The sequence below is a fragment of the Nothobranchius furzeri genome, chromosome 2 (genome assembly GCF_043380555.1).
Source record: "Nothobranchius furzeri strain GRZ-AD chromosome 2, NfurGRZ-RIMD1, whole genome shotgun sequence".
In the NCBI taxonomy this organism is placed as follows: Eukaryota; Metazoa; Chordata; class Actinopteri; order Cyprinodontiformes; family Nothobranchiidae; genus Nothobranchius; species Nothobranchius furzeri.
The window spans coordinates 64,204,882-64,225,753 of record NC_091742.1 but is presented as its reverse complement, the minus strand read 5'-3'; the positions used below and the strand labels follow the sequence as shown (position 1 = coordinate 64,225,753).

The 20,872-nt window shown below is 41.3% G+C and overlaps 2 protein-coding genes across 2 annotated transcripts; both read left to right on the top strand.

Annotated features, from left to right (window-relative positions):
- The first annotated feature begins 703 nt into the window (after positions 1-703).
- LOC107377188 (transmembrane protein 237B) lies at positions 704-9,074 on the top strand. Its single transcript, XM_070548921.1, has 14 exons — positions 704-911; positions 1,098-1,127; positions 5,930-5,961; positions 6,049-6,062; positions 6,141-6,209; positions 6,447-6,575; positions 6,661-6,754; positions 6,936-7,090; positions 7,154-7,286; positions 7,357-7,548; positions 8,333-8,406; positions 8,487-8,574; positions 8,684-8,805; positions 8,880-9,074. Exons 1-14 carry the CDS (start codon positions 888-890, stop codon positions 8,942-8,944), a joined length of 1,221 nt encoding a protein of 406 aa, XP_070405022.1. The 5' UTR covers positions 704-887; the 3' UTR covers positions 8,945-9,074.
- A 1,741-nt stretch (positions 9,075-10,815) lies between these two features.
- cyp20a1 (cytochrome P450, family 20, subfamily A, polypeptide 1) lies at positions 10,816-19,373 on the top strand. The gene is made up of 13 exons (XM_015946645.3): positions 10,816-11,005; positions 11,467-11,516; positions 11,805-11,971; positions 12,050-12,195; positions 12,337-12,504; positions 12,597-12,675; positions 14,594-14,706; positions 14,780-14,834; positions 14,912-15,032; positions 15,115-15,226; positions 18,678-18,742; positions 18,834-18,923; positions 19,010-19,373. Exons 1-13 carry the CDS (start codon positions 10,934-10,936, stop codon positions 19,158-19,160), a joined length of 1,389 nt encoding a protein of 462 aa, XP_015802131.3. The 5' UTR covers positions 10,816-10,933; the 3' UTR covers positions 19,161-19,373.
- Positions 19,374-20,872: the final 1,499 nt, after the last annotated feature.

Genomic DNA, 20,872 nt, shown 5'->3' with positions numbered 1-20,872 from the left:
TTAAACTACCGTAGTTTGTTGTTCATCTTTCCTGATTCAACAACGGTGAGCAGGATGCAATAGCGGTGAGTGACCGCTAGAGAGAGCTAAGTGAACATGAAACTGATTCCCACTTCACACTTGTTTCTCAATAATATGCAGCATTATTGAAAATGCAGCATTATTGAGAAAAGCATTTCACTGTATTAGGAGATTAAATTCTATCAAGTGTCATTAGTGACAAAAATATCTTTGTAGTTCTTAAGATATGTTTTTTTAAAAAGCATAATTTGTTTAAAACTATTAAAAGAGAATACATATTTGTTTGTCGTATCTCAAAAAGTTGTATTTAAAAACTTAAATTCTTATGAATAGATCGTTTTTCCTGCACATTTGTGTTCATATTTATTGTAATTGTGACTTGCTTACAACAAGGATCAGGCCATGAGGCAGCAGCAAAAGCAGAACATATCTTAGAACTTGATGAAAAGACACATAAAACAATTACAGACATAAAAAAACATTTTCGCATAAAAGTATAATCTACATGAAAAACACTGAGCTTTCCAGAAAAGATTAGCCTCCTTACAGGGTGAATCCATGTGGGGTCAAAGGTTATCCAACAGTCCCCGTCTACGGTTTCAACCTCTTCCACTGACAAAAAATGATTTCTATTCTATATTAATAACAATAATACATTTTGATATTTACGTCGATCCGTCGCTTTTATTTTGAAGACGTAAACATTGCTCTCGCGCGCACATCCGGTGTCCAAGAACGCTGCTCCAAACACAATTAGCGCGCTACTCGAGTTTAAAAACATTTTTGGAGTAGAATCTGCTTCTATTTTGATGAGGGTGTGACCGGGTTGCTTATTACTGTCGTGTTGTTCGGTGAAAAGATTAAGAATGGACGCAGGACACGCAAACGTGGGAAGTTTTTACCCTCTTTAGCTAGCCTTCATAGTGTTTTGTGATTTAAATACGTCAAATAATATCAATGCAATCCAGTCAAATGCTTTATTATTGTGTTAAGTTGTTCGTTTGAAGTGTTTATGTGATAATATTAATGTTGTACGCGATAATGCTCGAACTAATGTAAGTTCTTTGTATGTTCAGAGGGTCAGGGAGCTCCCTCCGCTAACACAGGTCAGTGACTCACACCCACGTACGCAGCCTCATCATTGTTTGTTCTCATATTATATGAATTACTTACTGCAGCCGCAGTGTCATAACAAACGGAGGGACCGCCGATCATACTAGCGTGCTCTTCCCCGGCTGCGCCATTCACACACTCACCACGTTTCCATGGCAACAGACGGTTAGATGATAGATGTTGTGTAAGAGAAGCATAACTCCAGTAACACCCACACAAATACTAAACGTCTAATGTAACGTTGGGACATATTTTAACTATGTTATTTTGCTACTGTAAGGAGTTTCAAAAATGTTTTTAAAGCTTTTTAAATCGTGAAAGCACGAACCGGAAGTCAGCTTTTACTTTGAAAGCAGCACCTCAGCTAGAAAGCGGAAGTACTGCAAATTTTATCGTAAAACGTTACAACGTAAAAGTAATGGTCCTTATTTGAGGAGTTTTAAAAGAAAATATGCTATTGGAAGATTTTAAATATTTTGTAAAATATCTTCATAACGGTGAAGAAATATTCAAAAACGTCTAAATCTTTATATTGTTATAGAAGTGTTTATTTTTATTACTAACATATTGCTTTGTCTAAAGAAGCACCTGCTTCATTGTGACTGCTGAGCATTAATAAATGTACACGATGGAAGTTAGAACTAGAAAGTCAGGTCATTTAAAAATGTTTCAGATAAGCAAAAAATGTAAATATCAGTCAAATATAACCTGGGTTAACATAAAACGAAGGAGTAGAAAGCTATCCAAAACAACTTTGCCCTATCTTTAAACACTTTTCCCCTTTTGTTAAATTAACCCCTTATCTATAAAGATAACTTCACTTCCCCTGTTGAAGAATTGTAGCATTAAGAAATCACTTCAATAGAATTTGTCTGATAGCATGAAGAAGGAAGGTTAAAAGACCTCAAAAAGCAACAAACCATGCCCCGTTCGTAAGGGATTCAGGAAAAAAGGAATCCAGAACGACATCTGAATCCCCTCAGGTCTGAGTACCATGACAAGCCCACTACTGACCAAGGATTTACCAACAACCACCATATAGCTTTATGAAACTTTGGAGCTCTTTGTTTATTATTTATATACTTAAATATGCAAGTGAGGCCTTTGAGTAGTTTACTGTTGTACCAGTATCATTAGAAAGATTAAACCAGATTCCACTGAATCCTTTCATTTTAAACTTCTCTGTAATAAACCACTTCACTGCTGCTTCATCTGACCTTTGACCCCAAGTAATCCTCAGTCCTGCCAGATTTAGCCGAGGATTTCAGAGTTGGGATGACGCGTGTTGCTTTGCTTCACTTTGACTCAGTTCTTAGTTGAAATAACCAGAACGACGACGGTAAGATTTTTGTCATCTTGCCTGTTTGATATGATCTTGTCACTAACGAGAGTCGGTGCTTTAAATACACTCATGCCGTGTGCTTGTCTGGTTTTGTAGGAGAGGATGTGACTGTTTGTAAAAATGGATTTACTGAAATGTCTTGCCACGGATCTGGTTTGTATTTGGCGATACCACTTCTGAAAATTCAGTTTCATTAGAGAAAATAACTGCTAGCTAGATGTTTTTTTTTTTTTGCCCTTTTCTGACCGACATGCCGTGTTTGACAGTTTCCAGTTAGATTTAATAGCACTTCATACTGAAAGGTAAACATGCATGTCTTTCATTTAACGTGTTGCCTTTAAATTCCATTAGTTTGCAATACATTACTCTAATGTTGTAACCAGCGGGGATCCAAAGGGAATATTTTTATTTTGAGGAAAGCACTTTGATTAGTGCTTTGCACACTCCTCAAAACTTAGTTTAGGCAGCATAATTATTCATTTTCACTTTTAAACAGGGGTCAGTGGCTGAGTTACAGCGGGCTAACATACTGTTAAAAAGAGAAATTACAAAGGCTAAACATGAATATAGAAGACAGCTGGAGAACAAAATGGCAGCAAATAAACTTGGTTCAGCATGGACTAGCATGAGAATTATTGCAGGACATGGCTCCGAGGCACAGTACACAACCATCTGTCTAGACCCGTTTAACACTGACAGGGAACTAGCTAATGCCCTGAACAGTTTTGATTGTCGGTATGACGCTCTGGATTTCAGCGGGGAACAGGGTGTCCTGAGGGAGAAATTTAAGGATAGTGACCATTTTAAAGTTGACATGGAGGACATAGGTAGGGCCATCAGGACAGTTAGAGTGGACAAGAGCCGAGGACCAGATGACATTTGTGGCCACTTACTTAAATTCTGTGCATACCAGCTGACACCTATACTGCACCACATTTTTAATGAATCTTTACGGTTACAAAAGTTCCCTGAACCGTGGAAGGATGCAGAAATTGTACCGATTCCTAAGGTGAGACATCCAGGTATTTTAAATGATTTCCGCCTTGTTGCTCTAACTTCCATTTTAATGAAAATCTTTGAAAAGCTGGTTAGATGCGAGCTTTTAAAGCAGACACAGCGACTGCTGGACCCTCTACAGTTTGCACATCAGGCTGGGAGGGGTGTGGAGGATGCAACGGTCACTCTGTTAGATATGCTTTTCATCATCTGGACCTAGTAGGAACTCATGCTCGACTCCTCTTTGTGGACTTTTCGTCCGCTTTCAACACCAACCTACTGCTTTGGTTAATAGGCTAGAGGAACAGTTTCACCTGAGTAAAAGCATGCTTGGGTGGATACTAGATTTTATGAGCAACAGAACACAAAAGGTCAGAGTGAATGGTACCCTGTCGGATAAGAAAAATGTGTCTACCGGATCTCCCCAGGGCTGTGTTTTGTCCCCCTTGTTGTATATTTTATACACTAACATGTGCCGAGGCAAACATGAGAGAAGGACAATTATTAAATATGCTGATGATTCGGTAGTAGTAAGTCTCCAGAGAGAAGGAGATTACAGCCGTGGACCTGTTCTTGATGATTTTATCTCTTGGTGTGATGAATCATATCTACAACTTAATGTAATTAAAACAAAAGATACGATCATCGATTTTAGAAGGCAGCCACAACAACAGCATGATCTTTCCATAATTAAAGGTCAAACGATTGAGCAAGTGAAATCATATAAATATTTGGGGACAATTATTGACAAGGAGTTGAATTTTGAGGAAAACTGTGATGCTGTGGGTAAGAAAGGCCAGCAGCGTTTGTACTGCCGTAGAAAACTGGCCTCATTCCATGTGGACAGGACTATAATGTCCATGTTTTATTGTTCTTTTATTGAAAGTGTTTTATCCTTTTCCTTAGCCTCATGGTTTGGTCAGGTAAATCTTAAACAAAAGGAAACGCTGAACAGGATAGTAAAGTGGTCCGGTCGTCTGCTTGGAAAACAGGGAAAAGTGTGGCACAGCTGTACAGTGGACAGGTAGAGAGGATTGCTAAAGCTATTGTTAGGGACACGGGACACCCACTGCATGGCCAGCTTACTCTCCTGCCATCTGGACGGAGATTTATTGTGCCAAAGTGCAGGACCAAGAGGTGCAAAACAAGCTTTATTCCCAAGGCAGTAACGTTACTTATTTTTATTTTTATTCATTTATTGTTTATATTTTTCATTGATGTGTGTGTTTTGTGACTGTGTGTGTAACCTGGGCGCTAATTCTCGTGTCACATGGCAAATCAAATTCACCTGTGGGTATTAATAAAGTTACCTTGAACCTCAAAACTTAGTTTTGGCAGCACAATTATTCATTTTCACCTCAAACTAGAGCTTTTAGTGCATTTAGACCAACATTAAAACGGGCAAGAAGAAACAAGAAAAAAGAACAAAATATGTATTCAGGACAAAAGTAACCATGCTAAAAATGCAGACGTGTGTTTTATTTTTTTCCCTCTGCGTTTTAAAGGGCTTTATGCATGTTGAATAAATGTAGTGGTATCATTTTGGATGACGGCATGCTCGTTAAACAATAAATGTTTACATAAAACAAATGTGTTCTGAGTGCAAATTTAAATGTATATATGTCATTTTACTTATAATATAGTAATGACCCCTCCCACTGCAGGAGCTGCAATGGGCAAGGTGCATTGTGGGTAGGCAAGTTCTTAGATAATTTGTTCTGTTTTGGCCTGTACCGTGTTGCTTCCGTGCAACTCCCGTTATGGTGGGCGAACGTTACGCTGCCGTTGGAGGGATGCACGCGGAATGTTTCGCTGCCGTGTGTCTCCCGTTAGAGCTGGGCGGGGAGGGGGAGGGAGGATTTCGTAGCCGTGGCGCAGCGCCACACCTGGACCTATGCCTGTAACTATAATTATTTATTAAGGACAACTTAAAAAAGTTACATTTCCTCCAACATTCTAAAGCTTCAACTTAAAAATGTCTGGTTTGATTTGGTAAAATATTTACATCAGCTAAAAAAAATCTAACTTAATTTCTTTGATTTGGAACATCCTGTAATAATTGATTTGCTTCAGCCGCTAACTTTAGTTCACGTGAAGTAAAAAAATTGAGGTTACACAAAAACATTTATTACATCAAGTCAATGCAAAATTATTAGGTGTGGCAGAACACGTTTTTTAAGTTGAGGCAGTGCACATTTTTTCCAGTGTATGACAAACAAAAGCTTAATAAATAAAACTAATAAAGTGTCTCTGCTTTTAATACACCGATTCTTACTGACTCAGATGGTGCACCTCAGGGATCAGTCCTCGGTCCTATTCTGAAACTGCCATATTACGCAATATTTTCAAATAAATTCTGGCTGTGTTGACGGTTTCTTTTTGTCACTTTGGAATGATTTATTTGTTCAAAGGCATTTTGAGGTCAAACGAATGAAAATGTGTCTTTGTTTTCTGCAGAAAGGACAACGAGCCCTTCCCACAATGCCCAGGTAGTAAAACAGCTTTTGTTTGGGAAGTTTCTGTGAAACAGCAGAAAGAACTTTAACTAAACTTTTTCTTTTGTCTCTTTTTTGAAGTCAACACACAACAGGTGGGTCAGAGGTTCCTATAAACACATTTTATGACTATTTATTTTGATGGATTTTACTCATATTCAATATATTAACAGATCTGCCAGTCCCAAAACGGAAGAAGAAGAAGATGAGGAAGGATACGAATGGAATGAATGAGAAAGGAGGTGAGAAGCAAACATCAGGAGAGAATAAACAGTTCATTGAACGATTTTACAGCTTTTTCTTTGGGGTAGACTTTTATCTGACGTTTGCCTAAAGACGTATTTTCATGTTGGATTTTTTTCACTACTTATTAAGGCCAATTTTCTGTAGAGTGATTATTGAATCATCTTAGAACAAGACAGATGTCTTTGTGTTGGAATTTTTAGCAAAATGTCTTTTGACTTTGACTTATTTCTCAGATCAAGCAGTGGAGATGGGAGGAGTCAGCAGCCGGCGGGCGTCCCAGGTCAACGATCAGTTGATCCTCGAAACCACGATAGACACGTCAACACACTGGAGAAGGAAGAAGAAGAAAGCTGCATCGATAGGTCAGATCAGAAGACTTCTGTTCTGCAGTTTCGCCTGCAGACGCCCGCTGTGATTGCTCAGATGTACTTTACATCTGGGTTTCAGATCTAGAGGACGATCAGGCCGAACTCGGTGATGGAGACGCTGGAGATCAGACCACAGATGGGGAGGAAATGATCAAAAAACCCAAAAGAAAAAAGTATTTTTTACTAAGCAGTCAGTCAACTGTACCCAGTTTACACATTTGAGCATCAGTGTGTTTGGTGTCAGCTGATCAGATGCGTCAGATTTTAATTCCAAGTTAGATAGAATTCAAGCAGAGCTGTTTTAACAAAAACACGAAGTTACAGCAGATCTCAGCAAAGATGCGTCTCTTTCAGGAAATCAAAAGTAGCTGAGTCGCAACTTCCTGATGAGTTTGAAGTTGAAGAAGAGGACATCATCACTGACACCAGTCCAGTCCCCCAGCAGTCCTTGTTCTCAGCCCCGCAGGTTCAGAGCCAGTCAGTGGGGAAGGTGTTCATTGAGAGGAACAGTGAGTGTCTGGGAAAACGAGCGTTGAAGTGTTGTTCTCGCTAAACATCATGTTTATGTGCAGAGCGGTTCCAGGCTGCAGAACGCTCAGACTGGAGAACCACCAGTGAGCAAACGGACAACATGGCCGACTTCCAGCAGGTGCAGCCTCTGTGGACCACCAGAGACGTGTCTGTCAGAGTCCACGAAGGATTCAGGTGAAGGAAAATGTCTCCTTAACAGTAAATTATAAACATAAACGTAGAGTAACGTTCTAGTGTGTTTCAGGGTGTTCGGTGTGTATTGTCAGGGCTTCCTGGCCGGCTACACCGTGTGGAACGTGGTGGTGGTGTACATGCTGGCCGGGCAGCAGCTCACAGCTCTCACCAACCTGCTGGAGCAGTACCAATACCTGGCGTACCCGTCCCAGTCCCTGCTCTACATGCTGCTGGTCATCAGCACCGTGGCCGCCTTTGACAGGTTAGGGTTAGGTCCTCCCACTGGGGATGTTTAGAAAATTCAAACATGTTACAGGAATGCAAAAGGCAAGTACACATGAATGAATTTTGATTGGTAGAAATTCTCGTGAAATCAGCCACAACCATCGAGCCAAACGTACCAAAAGGATCATAAAATATATTCAGGATTTCAGGACAAACCTAAAGCTAAAAACTTCCTGAGTCTCCTTTTGAAAACAAAAAATAAACATAAGGAAACATCAAAGCAAAACCTGGTGTTTTATCTCAGACAGTGCCGTCTTGTGGCAGGAAAATATATTACACCTTTAAGCCCCTCTCACTGCTTCTCTGATTTCAGCTGTAAGCAACGCCTCTTGGTCGTGAGCGTGCACCCCTAGCCGGCTCAGTTTCATTCAACATTTTCGGACCTCTCGCATCTGATTGGTTAACAGCAACCCAGCTCTTCGCCGTTTGCTCAGCAACGTTGATGTTTCATCTCCACAAATAACTGGAGGAATTCTGCCGTGTTGTGGAGTTGCCAATGCTAATGGTTAGCTTCTACTAGTCAAGATGTGCTTTTCTTTCTCCGGGACGCTAAAGCAACAACAGCCACATTGTCAGCGTGACGTAGATCTGACCGGCTTTTCTAATGCGAGCGTTTCCTCGTCTATTTTCTATCAACGGCCAATGCAGGAAATGGGGTAGGAGTCTGTTTTCACGTAGCCATATTTGACCGCAGGATACGTAAATCTACTCACCAAACACAACGAAGCTTGAATATTTCTTCTGTTTGTCGTTGTGCTCAGACTGAATCTGGCCCACGTTTCCGTGGCTCTGCGGGAGTTTGTGACGCTCAGTCCAGTGGCTCTCGCTTCATTCTGTGAGTCCAAGTCATTTCCTCATAGATTATTCACCAATCTGATATCTGCTTGGTTTACCGTTCTGTTTTATTTTCTTCAGTGTATTTTTCAGCACTGGTCCTCTGTCTGAGCCAGCAGATGACCAGCGATCGAATCAACCTCTACTCGCCCGTCAACGCTACGTTATGGTGAGTCCACCACAGCAATCTCATGTTTACAGCTCGGCGTCTGGGCCGTGGAGGAAGTTCAGTCTGTCATTGCTGGGTTGCTGGTTTGAACCCAGATTCTGTACTGCAGGTCTCCTGGATCAGAGCACCAGATTCTTCACCCATGGGTAACCATCAACCTGGTGGTGGCTCTGCTGGGGGGGTTGGCTTGGATCTTGATTGCCATCAGCTCTGAGACAGATTACACTGAGGGTGAGAAACCAACACACAAACTCTAAGTACCCTAACTTAAAACGGAGACATCTAATGTAATTTTCATTCTTCAGGTTATCTGAGGTCCATGGATATTGAACCTCCAAAGCCAGAAGAGAAGTCAGAAATCACTGCCTGAAAAAAGAAATTCTGTCCATCTGCTTTCAGTAGCAGGTCTGTTAGCGCCCTGCACATATTTCTCTGGTTGAGTTATATGTTGTTTCTGTAATGTGGTTGTTTCTTTGTAAATAAAGTTATTTTAACAAAACCGTCAAGTGTTTCTTTATAACTAACAAAATCAAATAGAAGTAAAATATTTAAATTCCTCAATTACCACTATACAAATACAAAAATAAAACATAATATTTAGATTTTAACATTCAATAAAAAAGAGAGTCAAATGCATCCAGTGTAAAGTAGTTCTGTCTCATATAAAATAGAATATAAAAGCTTTTAAAGTCAACACATGGCATATGAGGAAACTACAGATGCAGCTTCCCTCATTCATCGATATAATGAAATATTTAAATCAACATAATGGGATCGATAGAGCATTTTGTATTGTCTGTTCTCCTTGATCTCAGCAGCACTTGACACTATTTCCCACAGCACCCTCCTCAGCAGTCTGTCATCTAGAGATTCAACAGAAGTCATTCAAATCCAATCGTTGGTGTGCCCCAGGGCTCTGTCCTGGGGCTCCTTTTTTCATAATTTAGCTCCTCCCTCTAGGTTACATCTTCCATAAACACAAAATTAAATTTCATTGTCACGCCAATGACACCCAGCTCTACCGCTCAACCAAACCCACAACTTCACTTGCACCCTCCTCTATATATCTGTCGATGGCCCTCCTCCCTGACCCTCTGACTCCAAGAAATTCATTCCTGGTTCACTTCCAATTTCCTCAAACTCAACAGTTCTAGAACTAAAGATCTCCTCGTAGGCACGCCTAATACTCTCTCCAAACAGTTTCCCCATCACTATTGACAATTCAACAGTTACTCCGTCTCATGTTAAGTCTCTTCTTAACATGAGGGTCTCTTAAGGGTGTCATCTTCGACAGCACACTTTCTTTTCAAACTCACATCATCAATATTACCTGGTCTGCCTATTTTCACCTGCGTAGCATCTCCCGTCTCCGTCCATCACTTATCCCTCACACCACTGATATCCTTGTCCACAGCCTCGCCACATCCAGGAGAGATTACTGAAACTCACTTCTGTTTGGTCTCCCCAGCAAATCCCTCCATAAACTGCAGCTTCTACAGAATACTGCAGCACGTGTCAACACTAGGACTCGTCCCCCCCCCCCCCCCCCCCCCCCCATTCTGCAACAACTTCATTGGTTACCCATCAAACAGAGAGTCAATTTCAAAACTCTGCTCATCACATTCAAAGCTCTCAACAACATTTCTCCATCCTACATATCCTATCTCCTTCAAATCGCCACTCCTGTCCGTTCACTTCGTTCCTCTTCTGCTCCTCAGCTCGCCTCGTCACCATGGGAAGTAGAGCATTCAGCCGCTCTGCTCCCCACCTCTGGAATTCTCTTGCCCCTGACCTTTGCACCACTCATTCTCTCCCTCTTTTTAAATCAAAACTAAAACCCCACCTCTTCTGAAAAGCCTTTAGCTCCTAGTTAAATTTCACAGTTTTTTTTACTTTTATTTTTAAATTTAAATAGTGTTTTAGATATTTTTGTACTATGTTTATGTTGTTTGATTTTATCTCCACTGTTGTAAAGTGTCCTTGGGTGTCATGAAAGACATTTTAAAATAAAAATTATCATTATTATTATTATTATTATTACTATTTATTTATTTATTTTTACAGGTAAACAGTGTATTTCACTGTTAAAGAAGGATTACATCAGGATAAAATAACAGTAAAGAGCTAAATATGTCAGCTAAAATTATATTAATTAAAAAGACAAGAGGAAGAAGTTTAATAGTCAAAGTGCACGGAAACAATCATGCATCGATCGATTATTTCTGGGTTTGACTGCCTTCTGTGACTGTCCAGGCTGTGTAGTTGAACACTGATAAGCAATGTTGACGTGGTAACCATACACATTCTATATGGTGGTGAAAATCTTTAGTTTACTTGAAAAAGGGTTAGTAACGCAAATATGCTGGACTTTGCCATCTTTGCGGTGACGTTTGTCATAATTTTAGTCGGTGCTGTTCTTTATTTGTACCCGGTAAGTCACCGCGATATCTACATTAGCATCGTTACACTCTCACGCCAGACTTGTATAAGAAAACGCTTGATTTAAAGTTTCTTTTGTTTTTCTCTAATAAGGTTTGTTTTTATGTCACAGTTGAAGAGGCGCAGAATATTTAAAATTTCAAGATAGTTTCGGCATACGCTTAATCTAAATTTCTCCAAAAAATATTTGATCAAACACAACTTTGAGGTCTAGTTTGAGCATTAGCATGCTATTAGAACTTAACATAAAAAACTTTTACGTATTTAATTTGTACGCCGAATTTCAGCTAATGAAAACCATTGAGTACATTTACTTTAAATTATGTGTTAATACTCTTGCTTTCATTACTCTGAAGTAGTAACAGAATTGAGATGTTTATTTCAAGGACATTACTCGTAAAGACAAAAGCAATCGATGTTTACTATTTTAATGGTTGCTAATCATGTTTTCAGTCATCCAGGAGGGCCTCTGGTGTCCCAGGTCTCTACCCCACTGACGAAAAGTACGTTTTCATGTTTGTTGCGTCATAGACGCATAATAAACAATCATTTAACACGAGGCTGATGTTGTCTGTATTCCACTGAATTTATACCTACTGGAGAATCATAATCACAAATTACAGCACTTAAACTCATCAAACGTGCACTTAATAGATCTAACATAAAAATCGTAATATGTTTTGTGATCTTTATAAGCCTTTATTTTATTTTTAACACCAAGAGAGATTTTATGTCTCTGAGACACACAGAAGAAAGTGTCCATTATTAGATGTCTTTTGTTGCTTCTGCAGGGACGGGAACCTGCAGGACATTGTCAACAAAGGCAGCCTGCATGAGTTCCTTGTCGGCCTTCATCAGGAGTTTGGTTCTGTGGCATCGTTCTGGTTCGGTGGTCGGCCCGTGGTCAGTCTTGGCTCCGTGAACCACCTACAGCAGCACATCAACCCCAACCACACCAGTAAATATACCAGACCGGATGGGATTGCGCGTTGTTCCGAACAACAAAAGGTTTCACCCTTGTTGTTTTGGTCCCTAGCTGACTCCTTTGAGACCATGCTGAAGTCGTTGCTCGGCTACCAGTCGGGAATGGGAGGCGGCGCCAATGAATCGGTGATGAGGAAGAAGCTGTACGAGAGCGCCATCAGCAACAGCCTGAAGAACAACTTCTCCACTATCCTCCAGGTTTCTACCACTAACGCAAACACGCTCTTACTCATCTGTAGCTTTCCTGATCTGTCTGATGTTTTTTACCTCAGCAATTTCCTAATGTTGTGATTCTTGCAAATCTGGCAATAAAACCCTTCTGATTCTGATTTGATCCAGGTGGTGGAGGAGCTGGTGGGGAAGTGGAGCTCGTTTCCAGAGGCTCAGCACATTCCTCTGTGTTCACACATGCTAGGCCTGGCTCTGAAGACCGTCACCCAGCTGGGACTGGGCGAGCGCTTCAGGGACGATGCCAAAGTCATCTCCTTCCGCAAGAACCATGACGCGGTCAGACAATTTCAGCCTTTCTGTTGTCTCCTTAAACAATCTGAATGCTTTTTCATTCTAAAATATAAAAATCTGTCCTCTGGTGCCTTCAGATATGGTCAGAAGTCGGTAAGGGCTACATGGATGGTTCCCTGGAAAAGAGCTCCAGCAGAAAAGCTCATTATGAGACGGGTAAGAAGAAGCACTGAGCTCTTCTGGGGCATTTACTTGTCTTTGGGACCGGGTGTGTTTACACAGAAAGGAGAAACAGGAGAGAAAGTAAATCCTCCCAATAGTCGACATGAAAGGGAAACTTGTGTCCATTAAAGAAACAAAATGTAATCCGACAGCTCAGTCCGAGTCATGTTTTTATTCGTTTTATTGGTGAAAACTTCACCAAGGAGTAGAAACATTTCTTAAAATGAAGTCATTTAAGTTTGAGGTGGGGACTCCGGCTGGGCGCTGAGATCAGAATGGAGATCTTGTGCTAATCTGTCGGAAAACTGTGTAGGGTTTGGTAAATTGAGTGTTTTAAGAGCTCAATATGTATATTACCTCTACTTATGACCAATAAGCTGTGATACTCTATCTAAATGTAGAATATCAAACCTGCTTGGTCTTTATTGTGCTTTAATCAGAAGATTCTAGGATCCTTTGTTCATTAAGGGATTGTAGACACTTTGTTTTGATTCAGAAAAGAGTCAGGTTTATAAAAGTAAGAATTTATTTTACCAACAATTAAAACATGACAAGTTAACTAAGCATTTACTGTGATGGATGGAACCTAGGTGTGAATGCGATGTTATCAGAACTTCCGTATCTAGGAGAGCTGAGTTCTGGATGTAAAAGAATTTGGTTTGCGTTAAGCTATGAAGATGATAATTATCAAAAGCACATCAGATGCTATCTGTGTGTCTACGTCACCCGTTCTCAGAGACCCTCTTGGTGGATCCGAAGGTCAGAGAGGTCGGATGACCTCTGGCACCAAAGGGCTGTAGAATACCGTGGCACCGACTCTTCAGTCCAGAGATGTCCCAGGTCATGACAGATGGATGGAACCTCACATCTGGGACTCTTTAAGGAGTCGGAACAATATCAGCTCATTCTGCAGGAGCTGTTGCTGTATCAGCTTTGCAGGTGCAAAAAGGTTTTGACGACGTGTCAAGAGCTTTGATGGTTAAAGAGGGTTTTGCTTCAGATGACCAGTCTGAAGCTTTCTCTAGAACTGAGGAATCACCAGAGTGATCCAGTTTTAATGTTCTCATGTTATGATTGTGTAGCCAACCAGAGGTTGACAAGTTTGAGGAATATTACCAAGAGTCTTACAAAACACACCTTCCTTGATACCGGATGCTCTGATCTGGGGTAGAGGACTATTTATGTGTCATGAGTTTAACTTAACCTTACTTTGTTTTTGTGTGAGTGCAAGTGGTGATGACCTTGTCATATGAACATGCTGAAACATATTTCAATCACTAATCATAACATAACATTCATTTCACACTTCAACCATTGAGCACAGATTAATGAAACATTTCTTTATATTATAATTATTATAAGTAGCAAAAAACTAACGTTAATTTAAGGATTATCTAGCTTATAAGTTTTAGAAGTTCGTATTTAATTTAGGAAATCATTCTTTGATTTAGCAACTGATCCGAGCTGCGAGTGTTAGGCATGAAGAATCCTGTAGGGCGATAAGGATGGACCTTGAGGAGAGAACATTACTGTTGACAATACGTTATCATGTGTTCAGAGCTGCAGAGAGGCTCTGAGCTCCAGCTGATGGGATGAAGGCAGGCCAATTTAAAGGGAACACATGCAGTCTTGTGTCTCCTTTTTGACCAGATGCTGAATGGTCAAACTGTACCTAAAACTGACCATTGCTGGATGTTACAGCTGAATAAAAATGACAGGATTGCAGTTCTATGCAACTTACATCACAGTATAGAGACATCTAGTGGCAAAGTTTCAAAATACAACCCACCGCTTTGGTTTAAAAGCCGTGCAGATGTCTCAGGTCTTAGACCGGCCATCTGAAACACACCCACACACACTGGGTGAGTCTGGAGAAGGCTGGAATCCTGAACGTGTCTTGTCCTTTGGTCAGCTCTGTCGGAGATGGAATCCATGCTGCTGTCGGTGGCGAAGGAGAGGAAAGCTCAGAGGAAACAGTCGGTGTTTGTAGATGCTCTCCTTCAGTCCAGCCTCACAGAACGACAGGTGGAGCCTCACATTCTGGTTTCAAGTCCTCTGAGAGAGGCATCCTCTGAAGGGATGTTACTGTTTGTTTCAGATCATGGAGGACTGCATGGTTTTCACTTTGGCCGGATGTGTCATCACTGCTAACCGTGAGCTGATTAATCTGGAAGAAAACAAACCTTCCTCCTAGTTCTGATATTAATACATGAGTATCTTGTTTCGTCAGTGTGCATCTGGGCAGTTCATTTCCTGTCCACCTCAGAAGAAGCCCAGGACAACTTGTACCAAGAGCTGCAGGACGTCCTGGGTTCTGATCCGGTTTCCTTGGACAAGATTCCTCACCTCAGGTGAGACCCAGATGTGAGCAGTTGTCCTTCACGTGATCTGCTCCATAGTCACAGTTTGTATTATGTTTCTGTTTTGGGGCAGATACTGCCAGCAGGTCCTCAACGAGACGGTGAGAACCGCCAAGCTGACCCCCGTTGCTGCTCGGCTTCAGGAAGTTGAGGGGAAAGTCGATCAGCATGTCATCCCCAAAGAGGTATTGGATGTCCCCGTCTGTGGCTCGCTGCCTCGCACGGACAGTTGCTGCTGTTTGCAACACTGTCGCATTTTCTCATATTAAATACAGAGAAAGTCAAACCCACGGATCGCGCGTCGTGTATTTTATGTCGTTTGTTTTAAAAATAACTTATCTTAGTGTTTTCTGGATCTCACAACAACTGGAACATTACTGAAGGTGTTTTCAAACAAGCAAGTTTAGTTCAGCTGCTGCCTAAAGACGAAGCGGTTCAACCGTTTCAGTACCGAGGTCAGCAGAGATGCTAACGCTGCTGCCAGTGATGCATTCAGGTCACCGTGGCAACCAGTAGTGGCTCATTCAGTCCGGATCACTATGAAAACACCAGTGGCTTAATAAAGTGACCTGGCGATAGTGTGAGACCTTACCAACAGATGGCCTTTAGGGTCAAAAATCCCTGGGAGCGCAACCTCCAGCAAAATGACAAACACATCACACTCCCGTTCATCACTGGCAACGAGTGAAGAGGTAAATGTACAAAACAACATTTATGAATGACTAAAGCTTTTTAACCGTTTGTAACAAGTTAGTAAATGCATTTTGTCCTCACGGGCTCACGTAGAAAGAAACATGGCGTCTAATATGGCGTCGCCCAGAGACGTAACGTAGACCTGCATCCGTGTATTTTAGACCCGATTTTTATGGTTTGTTGTTACGAAGCTGGCAATATTTTTCAACAACTGGTCATCATTTACTTCATTTTCAACAATGTTTCGATGGATATTTCCAGAAATTAACGGTAAAAACTACACATTGTCTCTTTAAGGTTGCCACAGCAACCACACACACCTGCCTCCCACTCTCTGGTGGAAAATTTAATTGGGGGGGGGTCAGGGCAGACCAGAACTAAAAACAAATCCTCAGACGAACAGCTGCTGGGCGAAAAGTCGACGTTTTGGAATGATTCTTTAACTGAGCAGCTGAAGGGTCCGATGGTCACAGGAGTGGATTTTTGTGTTTCCACAGCGTTTTATGTAGGAGATATGACAAGTTCATAACATAGTGTGCTGCAAGTTTGGAAGAGAAAATAATGTATAGCAGATTTGTACGGACGTTTGGGAGTGAACTCTCTGGACTCTGAGGGGACTTGAGAGAAACCCATCAGTCCTACAGCAGTGAGAGAGACAGCAGGTGGAGGAAGACTCAGTTATCTACGTTTTGATCAATGACTGTAAAAAAGATGGACAAACCCCACCCATAGCCTTCTGTTGGCTTTACTTGAAGCCAAACGGGTGGTTCCTACCACCGCCGTCTTGGTCGTGCAACTCATGTTGTCACTACTGCCAAATCCAAAAATGAGCAAAGAGGTGGAGCTGAGAGTGGGGCTGTGAGGGTAGGAGTACATGAATGACACCTATCAAACTCTGAACCAATGTAGCTACGAGCTAACCCGAAGCTAACATGCAGCTAGGAGCCAACCATGCTAGCCACCAAAGGTTTTCAGGAGCTTTTAGCCAGAAAAACACGATTTGAACGGTCTAAAATCGAAGCCCGCATCAACTCAAAGAGCTGCGGTGTATCGGTGGTCTCCCTCAGAGAGCTCCACAAGTGGCCAGCACGACTACAGCCTTGCATGGGAGCCGGGCAGCCACGCGGCTTGGATGCCTCGAGAGATGGCAGCAGCCGAGAGCCTGACAATACAACAGCTGTTCTCGGCTGGGGGACAAGAGAAGCCGACCGCCCCTTTTGCTCGGCTGCCTCCGGGAGCCTGAAGCAGCAGATCTGCAGGTCTCCAATCACAGGGCTGCCACTGCTGAAGGGGGAGACACGGTACAGAAACTCGTAATTCTCCCCTCTGCTGTTGCGACCTCACAGGTCTCTGACCGCGGTGGATCAATGGAGCCCGGAGCCTCCGCTAGCCTCGGCCAGCTTACCCAGTTTGAGTTTCAGTACCCAGCATGCAGCCCCGCCAACACGTTATGTTTCGACCCATGATGATTTCTTCGTGCGATCAATACCACAGCTTGCTCTCTTTGTCCAAATAATTCAATGATTAACATCCAAACATGAACACACAGAGGACACAGCTAAAGTTCAGAGTCAAAATGGCCGAACATCTATTAACATAAGGCTGAGGCCTTCTTAGCAGCTAGCGCTAGCTCTGACGCTCATGCTGCCTGTCAATCAAATCTAATGATTCATAGCCTTAAATTACACGTAAACAGAAGAGTTACAGAAAGATTCACCCCCTCAGAGTTGTCATGAGTATAAACTAGATCTATTAAACCTAAAATGGGTTTTTTGAACCAGGCTGTAAACACGTTTATTTCTGCTGTGAAATTGGCGTTTTTAACATGGGAGTCAATTAGGATTTGCTCACTCCTGGTGCCGGCCCCTAGTGGAAGTGGGTGGAACTGCAGTTTTTTTTGTCACTTCTTGTTAGCTTCAGGTCCAGGTCCCTGGGGTTCCACCTTGGTTTTGATGCATAATTTGTATTTGTACTAAAAAGGTTGAAGAGTAAGAAAAGTTCTTTTTTAAAAGATCAAATCATTTCAAGCATGTTAGTTAGTGTGACATCATCAACATCCTCAGGAAAAATCTCCCTAAAAATCCTAAATCCTAAACCACCAAAGTTATCGAAACATCACTTCAGTCAAGTCCAACTTCATGTGACCTGTTTCAACTCTGAATGATGTTTCTGCTGTAAAGTGATGTTTCAGCCTGTGAGGCTGAAGTGTTTACTCCCCCTCAGAAGAAATGTGGAATGCTGCCATCGCCATGGCAACTCTGTCTCCCTATCCCTGCCTGGGCGGGACAGCGACCGGTGAAGGCTGTTGAATGGTTTCCAGGAGTCACTGTGCTTTCTAACCCAATTACCTCCTCCCCCCGTCCAAACGGAGGTGATGGGGCGCTGCTTATCGCGGCTGCATGCACTGATGTGTGGAGAGTCCCCCAACCCTCCTACCCCATCTAGTGGACACTTATGTTGTGTTATGTCTGAAGTCTGTTGCATTTCTGTCTGAGGTGTTTTTTGCATAGTAAAGCTGCCCTCCCTGTGGAGGGTAACTCTGAAGTTACTTTTTTTCCTCCACCTGACCCAATCCTCATGTAAACCCTCTGATCTCTATTAAGGTAGCACGACTTAGGGTTGCGAATGACCACAGTCACCAGTTCTTGTCATGTCTATGTCTATGTATGTCTGATCTCAGAATTGTGTGTACTGAAACTCTTAATTTCCCTCAGGGATTAATAAAGTATCTTTGAATTGAATTGAGTTGAAGTCTACCTGAGATAGAGAGCCACAAAGGGGCGGGGCTTTCCCACCTGTCCCAACATAATCTCATTTTTATCTATGATGGGAAATTTCTGTTTTTTTGCAGATTGTGTCTATGTTGCACAGTTTTCTGTCAGAAAATTGTCAAAAGAACTGTGAAAATAGTTTCATTCATGTGTGATCGTTTCCATGTTTCAGACTTTGGTGATCTACGCCCTTGGGGTGGTCCTACAAGACGCCGACACGTGGAGCGCCCCATACAGGTTCATCCGTCAGCTGTGTTGTTCTAAAATGAGTAGAATAGCCTGCTTAGAGCAGGTACGGGTGTAAACGGAACAACTTGTCATTCCTCAGGTTCGATCCGGCTCGATTTGAGGAAGACTCGGCTAGAAAGAGCTTCTGTCTGCTCGGCTTCTCGGGGAATCAAACGTGTCCAGAACTCAGGTGAGATGACGGTTTTAGAAAAGCTTATTTGGAGCTGTGAAAACGGTTTGGTCGTTGTCACTGGATTTGGTTTTGCTGTTTGTTAGGTTTGCTTACACTGTAGCCACAGTCCTGGTCAGCACGTTGGTCCGGCGGCTGAAGCTCCACCAGCTGCAGGGACAGGTGGCAGAGGTTCGCTCTGAGCTGGTGTCCTCACCTAAGGAGGAGACCTGGATCACTGTCAGCAGAAGAAGCTGAAGACGGTGTTCCATGTGAGAGGGATCAACGTGTCCCGCTTTAACAGAGCCAATTTAAATCAGGAAGGACAAATGACCATTTTATTTCTCCTGAATGTTCTCTGGTTCCTCCTACTCTGGTTGCCTTATTAGTGCTTTTACAGCATTCAGCTGCCTTTTTTTTAACTTGTTCATAACACAAAACATCAAAGTTAGCACTTGTTGGCTCTCATTTGTTTAAAGGTGAGAAATGGAAGGCTGAATGTTGATGAAAACTGACTAGGACGTATCTTTAAAGGGGCTGTTTGTAAAGAACACTGCCATCTAGGGGTCAGTCTGAAATCAGCAACCACTTAACTTTTGGTTCAACAAACTCTTGTCAAATTTGACATTTAATAAGAATATTATTAGCTTTATTTCACTCAGTTGTCGTTTAGAAATATGACCAATGTTTATTGTAGTTTTTTTGTTTGCCCTTATCTGGCCGATGTTCCATGATTTGGGAAGTGTGTCAACAGTTTCGATTATCTTATTTCTTCCTTCTTACCACCCCCCCCCCCCCCCCCCCGGCACAAATCTTTGTTCTTCTCACTAGTAATTTTAGATTCAATGTTTTGAGTGAATTGTTTAAAAAAATGTCAGAATTTAAAAGTTTATTCATCTTTTAGAGAAAGTTTCTTGTTTATTGAACTTGTACAAAAATGAGAATTTTTGTCATGTTTTTCTACTTCAGGAACTTTTTTGGTCTGTTTATGGAAAGTAATTTAATTTGGACTCATTTGATATGGAATTTTTAATCATTTTTATAAAGGTTGAATATGGAACAATTTAATAAAAATCTGTGTTTAACTAAACCTCCAGTGGTGTTCAGAGGTGTTCAGACTGAAGGTACAGTATTTTCTAATTTAATTCATTAAATTAAATGAATAAAAAAAATAATCAAACTTTTATTTTGAAGGCACAACACTGGGTTTATGTTTATTTCTACTCGCCAGTAGAGGGCACCATTGCGGGGTGCCAAACTGTGGAAAGTGACGGACTCGGTAAGTCAAACAGCTGTTTCTGAGCCCAGAAGATGTCCTTCTCAGAAGAGCAGGAGCACCTCCAGAAAATTTTGATGGGGTGACCAGACGGGGCCAGAGAAATCTTTGGGGTGGCACACCAAACTGTTCCTTGTGGGAGAGTTTAGCCTGTGGCGATGTATTGCATTGCTCCTTTATTTGTTTTTTTTTTTAAACAGTATGTATCAAAAGCATTTAACTTAAATTTTACAAACTCAAACATTCCAGAAAAATAAATTTCAGTTATTTAAAATATTATTTCAAATTTATTTAAAAATGTATTTTTTTTAGTTTAGTTCACCTGTTGCTGTGTTAACAAAAAGCTACGGAGATTAAAACTTTTTTAAATGGTGCGCAGCAGAAACATGTATTTTTTATTCTGATTATTTCTTGTATATATATATATATATATATATATATATATATATATATATATATATATATATATATATAGGCACAAAAAACAGCACTTTATTTATTTAGGCCAACAAAACTACTAATTTAACGCTGAAAAATGAAAAGCCAAAATACAGCATTTTCTAATTAACAACTAGAAATATAGAAACCCGTTCCTGCAACTTAGATTAAAAAGTTCTCATAATTATGACTTAATATCTCTTAAATATGACTTAGTTTTTCTTTATTATGAGATACTATCTCATAATTATGAGAT

Bases quoted from the DNA above. Each gene is read 5' to 3' on its own strand.
- LOC107377188 (XM_070548921.1), top strand. From the start codon at position 888: ATGGACGCAGGACACGCAAACGTG. The intron at 6,576-6,660 runs GTCAGATCAGAA...TCTGGGTTTCAG, and splicing joins GAAGAAAGCTGCATCGATAG to ATCTAGAGGACGATCAGGCC. The intron at 7,287-7,356 runs GTGAAGGAAAAT...AGTGTGTTTCAG, and splicing joins AGAGTCCACGAAGGATTCAG to GGTGTTCGGTGTGTATTGTC.
- cyp20a1 (XM_015946645.3), top strand. From the start codon at position 10,934: ATGCTGGACTTTGCCATCTTTGCGGTGACGTTTGTCATAATTTTAGTC. The intron at 11,972-12,049 runs GTAAATATACCA...TTTGGTCCCTAG, and splicing joins CATCAACCCCAACCACACCA to CTGACTCCTTTGAGACCATG. The intron at 15,033-15,114 runs GTGAGACCCAGA...GTTTTGGGGCAG, and splicing joins GACAAGATTCCTCACCTCAG to ATACTGCCAGCAGGTCCTCA.